This window comes from Gekko japonicus, unplaced genomic scaffold (genome assembly GCF_001447785.1).
Source record: "Gekko japonicus isolate JY-2015 unplaced genomic scaffold, Gekko_japonicus_V1.1 scaffold263, whole genome shotgun sequence".
Taxonomy (NCBI): Eukaryota; Metazoa; Chordata; class Lepidosauria; order Squamata; family Gekkonidae; genus Gekko; species Gekko japonicus.
The window spans coordinates 1,366,229-1,376,712 of NW_015161957.1; the positions used below are offsets into that span (position 1 = coordinate 1,366,229).

Sequence of the window (10,484 nt, forward strand, 5' to 3'; positions counted from 1 at the left end):
CCCCCCCCGAATGTACGGAGAAGTTTCCTGAGACTTTTTTTTTCTTACGTAACATTGCCACCTGAATGCTAGTAAACAAAGCCCCTAAAGTACAGCCACTGACAATGTACAGTTTACTTAATGTAAACCAAAGTAAATTACCTGGGAATAAACAACTTTAGTAATCTATGTGATTACTAGCCCCAAAACATATTGGAATGCCAAAAAAAAAAAACCAACCCAAAAGAAACCAAATAAACCACCAACAACACTGATCCAGGGAAGCATTTTTAAGAGCTCTGGAGAGATACAGTCCTTCCTTATAACCTCATGATCCCACCTTATAACCTGTGGAACATGTTCTTCAGGTGTGTGCATGTATGTTAAGTGTCATCAAGTCACTTCCAACTCATGACACCCTTATGAATTAATGGCCTCCAAAATGTCTTATTGTTAACAGCATTGCTCATGTCCAGCAAACTGAGGACCATGGCTTCCTTGATTGAGTCAATCCATTTCATGTTGGGTCTTCCTCTTTTCCAACTACCAACTACCAAAGTATGATAGCTTCAGTGTAATCATTTTAGATTCTAGGGGGAGTTCAAGCTTGACTTGATCTAGAACCCACTTCTTTGTCTTTTTGGCTGTCCACAGAATCAGTAAACTCTCCTCCAACACCACATTTCAAATGAATCAACTTTCTTCCTGTCAGCTTTCTTCATTATCCAACTTTCACACCCCTACGAATACTATGATATGAATTAACTTGATCTTGGTTGCCACTTGTTTTTACACTTAAGAATCTTTTCTAGCTTCTCATGACTGTACTTCAGCTAATATTGGGGGAAACCATCTTCTGTATCTTACTGTTTTGATACTCTACAAAATGCAAGTGATACAAAAGTGTCCTAATGCCAGTATTTGTCATGCTAATACAACTAGGACAGAAGGTGGCATGGTACAGCCCAGTCTCATCAGATCTCACAAGCTGAGCTGGGTCAGACCTAGTTAGATGGCCATGGAAGGAAATGGTGAACCACCTGTGCTTCTCACTTGCCTTGAAAGCCCCTCTGTGGGGTCACCATAAATCAGCTGTGACTTGATGGCAACACACACACACACAATACAAACTAGGCTATCATTTTAGGCATCTGTTGTTTTTGAGTCCTAATAATAATCCCATACGTTATCTTTGCAATGTAGTTACTGCAGCAAAAGCACTACCCATAACTGAATACTATGTCACCTGTGTACTGTATGGATGTTCCATATAATGTCTTTAAATAGGATCACATGGGTACTTCCCATAGCAATGATGGTGACTCCAACAGGAGGAACATAAGTATGAATAGTAACCAGGTCCCACTCAATATAGAACATGTATGTGTTATTCATTTATTATAAGAGCATACCACAGCAGTTACACTACAAAGTTAACATATGAATTTTATATTAATGCATTTCAATCTTTCTCCATAGTACAAATATATTACTGTTTAACCTCATGAAAAAGAAGCTTAAACTGAATATCATAACTGATATTTCCTTTTGTTGTACAATAGAACTGACATGATAAAGCTCAGCCTTAAAGCTCAACGTTTAGCTCATGTTTCTGGTGAAAGATCCCCAAACACCTGCAGCTTTGCCTGATTAAAGAAAACATTAGGTAAAGGTAAAGGTTCCCTTGCTCGAAAGCCAGTCGAGTCCAACTCTAGGGTTGCGGTGCTCATCTCCGTTTCAAAGCTGAAGAGCCAGCACTGTCTGAAGACGTTTCCGTGGTCATGTGGCCGGCATGACTAAACACCAAGGCGCATGGAACGCTGTTACTTTCCCACCGAAGTGGTACCTATTTATCTACTTGCAATTTCTTGCTTTCGAACTGCTAGGTTGGCAGGAGCTGGAACTAGAGACGGGAGCTCACTCCGTCATGCGGCAACCCGGGCCTCGAACTGCTGAACTACTGACCTTCCACAACCTGCAGTTCAGCGTCTTAACCACTTGAGCCACCGCAGCTCCCAAAGAAAGCATTAGACTTTTGCTATATGGCCTGCTGAGGTTATGATTTAAAGCCATTGGACGGAATGCCAATGGGAAACTCATAAAGGAATTTCCCTGAGATTCAGTTAACTCCCCCCCCCCCGAAACAGTTCTGGGTGCAATGTGGAGATGTGCCATGGGAGGGCTAATCAGGGTCTGAATTGACCTCTCTTCCAACCACATCTGCTTGGGTTGCTGCCACCTAACCTCAGATGGAGAGGGGAGGACGTTTGCAAGCAGCTGGTCCTTCCTCTTCTCACCAGCACCTCTCCTGAGCTGACTGGACTGAGTAACCAGGGCAGTCTTGATTGGTTCCACTCCCAAGCCCTTTTCAAGGGAACACTGCAACTTACACCTGCCCTCTTGCCTTCCCCTCTCACACAAGAAAGGTAAGCCTCCTCTTAAGAGGCACAGAGCTGTTTTACCTGTTTACCTGAGACCCATCCCTCCAAACCCTGTAAAGGAATGCCACTGGGGATCTGTACTGCGTGCAACAGCTCTCTAAAGGTAGCAGATATTCTGTCACCCTATGGGAAAGTCCCCATTCAGACCTCCTCACCCCGATAGCCAGAAGAAGTGCTTTGCCAGAGCCAGAAAGCAAGGGCTGGATCCAAATAATTGCCATTGCCAAATGCAAAATCAGTAGTGAAAATCCCAGAGCTGTATAGCAAACCAGAAATGTTAATTGGATGAAACTGGGAAAATTGTGATTTTTAGAAAAAAAAATTATTTGTGGTACTAAAGCCCACATAATGAATGGGAGTTGGGGGGAGCAGCATTAGACTTGCTTCTGGGCTAACCAGATTTAAATATCAACAAATAATAGATATATATCCCTCAGTGCTAGGGAGCAGAAGTATAACTTTATCAAAGATCTCAAAGACATGGAACATTTATGTAAGAAAAGAGGGTACTTGTGTTCCTCACATTTTTTTCCTTCCTTCTTTACATTTTATTTACTTGAGTGGTACTCAAAATAATTAAATATAAAATAAAATATAAAGTTCACTAAATGATGTGGGTGCAGGCTAGGTGTTGCTTATCACTATTCAATACACCCCTACGAGGACACCCTTCATCTATAGAAGGAGGAGGAGGAGGAGGAGGAGATTGGATTTATACCCTGCCCTTCACTACCTGAAGGAACCTCAGAGTGGATTACAATCTCCTTTCCCTTCCCTTCTCCACAACAGACACCCTGTGAGGTAGGTGGGGCTGAGAGAACTCTCTCAAGAACTACCCTTGAGAGAACAGCTCTGAAAAAACTTGTGACTGACCCAAGGTCACACCAGCAGCTGCATGTGGAGGAGTGGGGAATCAAACCCAATTCTCCCAGATTACAGTTTGTGCTCCTAACCACTACACCAAACGGGCTTTCTATTACACATAGCCCTTACACTGGCAGTTGACTGACTTATGAACTTGCCTCCACTGTGACCACTTGCTCAGCTCAGTTTACCTCAGCTATTACCACCTCTTATCTTCGATATATAGGGGATAATCATACTAACCTACCTTTCAAGGTTGTTGTAAGGACTACAAAATAAGGTACACAAAGTGTTTTGCATGCTATGTAAATGCTACTGGTAAATAATTTCCCCCAGTAATAAAATATTGTTCTTCGAGTACCAACAGAATGCAAAAAACCCACAAAAAAAGTACAGACCTGAATGAATTATATTTGAATACTGTGCATATAATGTGAAAAGACTGTGTACTTTGGGGCTATAAATTGATGACTAGGGAGGTACCAAACCTAGAAACTTCCTATAGCACAAAATGACCTACCTATTTTGCAGCACAAATCATTATTTATAGCAAAGTGAAGGTTACTTTGTACAGTGACAAATTGCTTCCACCTCCACCCCCCTGAAAGGCAAATAATAGTTTACAGGTTTAGCATTGCAAACCTTATTAAGCAAAGCCTGTCTGTACAAAGTTGCTGTATTAGTCAAGTCACTTTCTTAAATTAAGTCCCAAATCAAAGTAGGGAACAGGACTGACCTTGGATCGTGGTGGCGCTCGGATGTACCATTTACAGTCTACTGCCTCAGTTTCAGAAGCTTTCCCTTCCTTCCCAATCTGCAGAGATTCCACAATTCCTTCAGATCCTCCCATCTCAAACTCACAAACTGAAAAAAATGAAGTATAATAACAAAAAAACATTCAAACCCAAGGAACCAGGAAATATTTCTATTATTATTATTGCAAGCAAAACTTGAGTCTTCCAAGTGTTATGAAACATTGAACATACCGACCTGGCAATGGTTTCAAAACACCAAGGTCCTTGAAGTCAGGATCTTAAAATAAAATCAAGGAAGAGAAATATTAGTGTTTTTTTCCCAAAAAATTCCGTTACAAAGCAGGATTACTTTTTATTCTGGAGGCCTGCAGAGAAGGACTTTCAATGAGTACTACATAAATGTGACTCACAAGTCACTACTGAAGGGAAATAAAATTCATGTAGCCATTTGAACAAGCTGGCATTAGGTTTTTCTTTATGGAAAAAGCTTCCTTAGATCATAACTCCCTCATTCCCCTTTTATTAAAATACAAGTCACTACAGTAGGACTTAGTAGTAAAAGTTGATTTCATCAGAAACAGGTCTGTAAGTAAATCGTCCCAGATAACAACTGAAATATGAAATGTACATTAGGTAGGAAGTCTGGAGTAGTGAAAAGTACCATCAAGTTGCAGCCAACTTATGGTGATCCCATAGGATTTTCAAGGTAAGAGGCATTCAGAGGTGATTTGCCATAGCCTGCCTCTGCACAGTGACCCTCGACTTCCTTGGTGGTCTCCCATCCAAACACTAACAATGGCGGATCCTGCTTAGCTTCCAAGATCTGATGAGATTGGGCTCACCTGGGCTATCCAGGTCACAGCAGAAAGACTAACCCACAGTATTACAGTCACACAATCATGGTTCTGTTTGTTTTGTACATTCTATTAGCACTGTGCTTCCTGGGAGGGACTTGTCTAACAGCCAGTGCTGTGTCCTGCATGGAACTTTGCACTTCTTGAAAACAGAACGAGCTATTAGATTTTTTAAAAAAGATCCATAGAAGTCACCAGGCTCTGCAGTTATTTATCCACTGCAAATCTGCTTCCTTGTAGGGGCAAGATTTAAAGAATGTCCATTTTGATTTTATTCCACAATCATCACAGCCCCTGCCTCAGATGAAAAGCTCCAGATAGGATTGGGTTTCCTAGAATGTACAGAATACTGCTGGTAATACAAGGGATAATGTGACATTGGTGCAGAGGTTTTCTGGCACCAGTGTTGACTTCAGAGGTACTTGTGCCAAATGGAGAATCCTGTAGCCCATTACTTCAAGAGGGCATGCACTCTGAGTCATGGAGTGAGGTAATATCAGTGTCTGGCTGCACCCAGAGCTATGGAATACTTTCCTCCTCAGAAATCCCCCCCACACACACACACACAGCCTGAGTATCTTCCCATAGTGCTATAATATAATGTATTCCTTTTCGGATGGCTTTGGGTGGCCATTAATATAGTAGATAGCAGAGAGGGGGAGGAAGCTAGCTAGAATTTTAACCTTTCGGGATCCTGAAGGTATTGACTCAGATGCTTTATCACTCAGAGCTGCTTTTTTCCTGCTTTTATATTTGAAACTGCTGCAAACAACTCTCTGCATTTTTTAAAGAGCTCAGATATTTCATAGACGAGGATGGTTTGCTCTGTCATTATGCTGTTTGGCATGCATATCTGAGATTCACCTTCCCAAGCAGCCATCCCTTCCCCCATCACACGCAGACTAAAAAAATTGCTGGCCTAGAAAATTTGGCAGAAATCTGTTGAGACTCAGCCTACTAAAGTTGATGATTAACACTTGTTAATTGGTTCGATGAGTTTATTCACTTTAGATTGTTTTTCATCCAGCTGAATTAGACTGCAACAAACCAGTACGGAAAATTAAAAAAAAAATGTTTTAAAAGATGCATTCTGAGTCAAGAACAAGAGAAACAGAACACATGTGCACACACATAGTGAAAATTAGGTACTGAAATACATTTAAACAGAATATTCAATGTACTGACTGTATTATGGAGTTTGGCGTGGCATATGCCATGCCACGATTGGATCTTTGCAGCACCATGTTTGATAGGATAGACAAAAAGAAAAAAAAAAACACGGTTTGCTTAAGACTACCTGCAAGTTTCGTGGCCAGGCAGCGGTCCGCCAACCTCAGTCCAATCTCTCTTCACTATGCTATCATCCCACTGAATAATCATCCATTAATCTCCACATGGCGCTCAACTCATTGCAAACTTGCCCAGTGAGGGTGTGGTGCACTTTGATCTCTTAATTTATTCATTTATTTAAGTTTATATCCTGCCCTATCCCACAAGTGGGCTCAGGGAGGCTCACAACATATAAAATAAACATTTTTATTTTATTTATTTATTATCAAACTTATACCCCACCCTCCCTGCAAGCAGGCTCAGGGCGGCTTCCATACATAGTTATATACATAAATACAGATTTAAATCATACAACAGTAAAGCCAACAACATAAAGTGCTGATGATAATTAAGATTAACAACAACAACAATAAAACAACAATTTTTCCTATGATGGATTACATGTGTCGAATTACTTATTGTGTTGAAGTCTCTTTTTGTAAGCTCTTGTGCGGGTTTTTCAGTGCACAGTTGTTATTTATTGATAATTAAGATTAACCAAGATGGTGCATTATCAGAAAGGATTTCCACTGCCCAGTTGTTTTCAAGTGATCTTCTGCTCGTGATCAGCTCAGTGTTAAAAGCCCTGGGACGGGTTCTGCAGTAGTGGCAGCCCCTAATTAAATGCCTGGCGGAAGAGCTCCATCTTGCAGGCCCTGTGGAACTGTGAAAGGTCCTGCAGGGACCTGATCTCCTCTGGGAGCTCGTTCCACCAGGTAGGGGCCGCCACCGAAAAAGCCCCAGCCCTGGTAGTGGCCAACCTGGCCTCCCTCGGGCCAGGGAGGGTCAGCCGATTTTGAGACCCAGACCGTAGTGCTCCCTGGGGTATATGTGGGGAAAGGTGGTCCCATAGGTATGTCGGACATATAATTAAAACCAAATTTAAATTGATCAGAACGGAGACAAAAACAACTACTCCGGGGCAGTCCATAGCACCTCCTGCAGGATGTTAATCAAATAATAAATTACTGTGGACAGGAGGGGCCGAGGTGGTTGAACATCCACTGCCTCAGCCAAAGACCTGGCAGAACAGCTCCACTTTACGGGCCCTGTGGAACTGTAATAAGTCCTGCATGGCCCTGATCTCAGATGGGAGCATGTTCCACCAGGCCAGGGGCAGGGCAGAAAAGGCCTCCACATGCAACTGCTGGTGTGACCTTGGGTCAGTTACAAGTTCTTTCAGAGCTGTTCTCTCAAGAGCTGTTCTTTCAGAGCTCTCTCAGCCCCACCTACCTCACAGGGTGTCTGTTGTGGGGAGGGGAAGGGAAAGGGATTGTAAGCTGCTCTGAGACTCCTTCAGGTAGTGAAAGGTGGAGTACTAACCACATCAAAACTTGTTGGCGTACATGCCAAGATTATTTTCAAGCTTGAATACTTATGGAAGAATATAGAAAGAAATTCAGGGGGTGCAGAAATAGAGAGATAGAATGGGACATCTATCAGAATTCCTAATTAAAGATTGAAAAGCAAGCCTTTCCCTTCTTTTCTTTTTCCATTTTGGATCACCAAATGTTGTCCTTATATCCATGTTAATAATTGTCAAGAGTAGATTCAGTTTCCAATAAACCTGGGAATGTATTTTTTTTTTGCTCATTCAGCCCTTTGTAAAAGCATGCCCCATTTATCAGTAGCAAACAAGCCCCCAATAAATGATGAAAAATTTTAGAAGATTAGCATTTTAATTTTTTCATTCTAGAAACATATGTTTTCTAAATCACTTATAATTAATGATGCTGTGATTTCCCATGTTTGAAAATCAATCTTATTCTGCTTGCTCTCTCAAGCTGAGTATCTCTGTGCTTAAATGGATAATGGTTCACAGTCTAAAATGAACAGCAATTCGAGTGTATTTGCATCTGTGCAATTGATGGCATTCATTGCCGCATGGACAGGTGGACAATAGCCACTGCCAATGCATGCTTGGAACTTTCTAGTTTTCTGGAGTATATATAAGCTGTCCTTTCACCTCCATCACAATGTCATGCTGTGGAAGACTGGGAAGAATAATTTATAGGGAAAAGTAGGTTCTATTCAGAGCCTCTCATCTGTTAGCTATTCCCTGCAGCTGGCTTCTTGACTCTTCTCCCCAAGTTTTGCCTTAACAGGGTGACCCAGGACAGAGGAAGAGAGGCAGCTCCATGTGAAATGTACATATTTTGCAAACATTCTAGCAACTGCTTGCAAATGCCCATTCAATATTTTAGAAGAAGAAGAAGAGATTGGATTGATACCCTGCCCTTCACTATCCTTTCCCTTCCCCTCCCCACAATAGACACCCTGTGAGGTACGTGGGGCTGATAGAGCTCTCTTGAGAACTGCCCTTGAGAGAACAGCTCTGAAAGAACTTATGACTGACCCAAGGTCACACCAGCAGCTGCATGTGGAGGAGTGGGGAATCAAACTTGGTTCTCCCAGATTAAAGTCCATGCTCCTAACCACTACACCAAACTAGATCTCTTAGAACAGTTTTGGGTCAAGCATGGGGGTGTTTTCACATCAGTATTTACAGTCAATAGATCTTTAAGTATCCACATAGTTTCTCCAGACCATTAAATAATAACTGAGGTTATTCCAGTGATAAAATAAACATATGCCAAAGTTCTCGCAATAATGGGTTTACCAGCTATTAGGATTTTATTTTATTTTATTACAGTGAGAGTAGTTCAGCGGTGGAATTATCTGCTGAGGGAGGTGGTGACTTGAGCTCCACCTCACTTGGCAGCCTTAAAGCACCGGCTGGACAAACACTCATCAGGGATGCTCTAGACTGATCCTGCATTGAGCAGGGAGTTGGGCTAGATGGCCTAAATGGTCCCTTCTAAGTCTGTGATTCTATGACTCTTCCCTTTTATGCAACAGTAAAGGCCAGGGTTTTCAATGTTGACCCTGATACAAGGATGAAGTAGTCAAAGGTCCTCCTCTGGACACATTCCATCATGTCTATATCCTTCTTACATTGTGGTACCCAAAACTGAACACAATACTCTAGGAGAGGTTTAACTAGCACAGAGTAAAGCAATACCATCACTTCATGTGATCTCAACACTATACTTCTATTGACACAGCCCAAAATGGCATTTGCCTTTTAGCTACTGCATCACACTGCTGACCCATGTTCAGTGTATGGTCTACTAAGACCCCTAGATCCTTTTCACACATACTACTGCCAAGACAAGTTTTCCCCATCCTATATTTTATATCTGAACAGCAGCTAGATACACTTCCCGGGGTGGTGGGCTGTTAATGGTACACTGAACACATCCCACATGAAGTGTAAGGCCCTAGTATACCTGCACATTTTGTGTTAACAACCATTCCATGGAAATATTGTGGGAAGCATATTTATGCCACCGGTTGGGTAACTTTGGTGTCATATTCATTTCTGTGAGAGTCTGAGGGGATCAGTGAAGGAGCTCAGGACTACCTGTTTTCCTAACACAAGCTTTGTATCTTTAACAACTGCATAACAGGCAGGCAATGAACAGGTACAGCTTACTGTTAGCAGGCATATCCTCAGGGGAAAGTTGCTCTGTTGAACGTGCACCTATCATGCAGCTGTTATAGGCACAACATCTTTGTCAGGGAAAAAAAGAAGGTTGCAAACAGAGGTCAGGAAAATTCAAGAGTGCTGAACAAAATGACTGGCATTCTCCATACACTTGCCAAATTAACAAACAGGAGAAAGCTCTTTAAGCATCTCATAGCAAACAAGGTGGATGGAACTGCAGCTTCATCTATCCTGGTCCTACCCTGGCTCTGTTGCCCACATTCTGCCCTCTCCTGCTGTGGGGTAGAACAAGAGTCCTGCAGAAAGGAAGGGACTATAAGAGTGCTCTGGTCTGCAACTGAAAAGCCTACCTGCTTGCCCCTCACCAGTGGCAATACACCATTGTGGAAGCCAGATAATTTCAGCCTACAGCTGCCATATTCCTTGCTCCCATTTTTCACCAGGTGTTCACAGTGGAAAGCAGCACGAAGGCATAAGACACCATTCCTCCAGAACTTTGGAAATCAAAATCCTATCTAAATATGTGCCCTGTACATTGATTTCAGAATAGTAACTAACCGAAGTGATACCTCCTCCAACATCTGTAAAGAAACATGCCCAAATGTTATTTTTGATGCCACCATGATGTATCTGTGTTCTTCTCACAAGTTTCATTTCCCCATTCCATATATAAGCCTCCATCTCCAAGAGTGGCAAGGAGCAGGGGAGAAACAACAAGATAAGGGACTGAATCAGCAGATACCTTATCCAGCCA

At 42.1% G+C, this 10,484-nt stretch overlaps 1 protein-coding gene across 1 annotated transcript in view; it reads right to left on the reverse strand.

Annotated features, from left to right (window-relative positions):
* LOC107126031 (neuropilin and tolloid-like protein 1) overlaps positions 1–4,316 on the reverse strand; it is a gene marked incomplete at its 5' end in the record, with an annotated part of 72,057 nt that extends 67,741 nt beyond the window's left edge. Inside the window, 2 exon segments of the mRNA XM_015429526.1 lie at positions 4,021–4,148; positions 4,275–4,316. Coding sequence (XP_015285012.1) covers positions 4,021–4,148; positions 4,275–4,316 — 170 coding nt within the window.
* Positions 4,317–10,484: the final 6,168 nt, after the last annotated feature.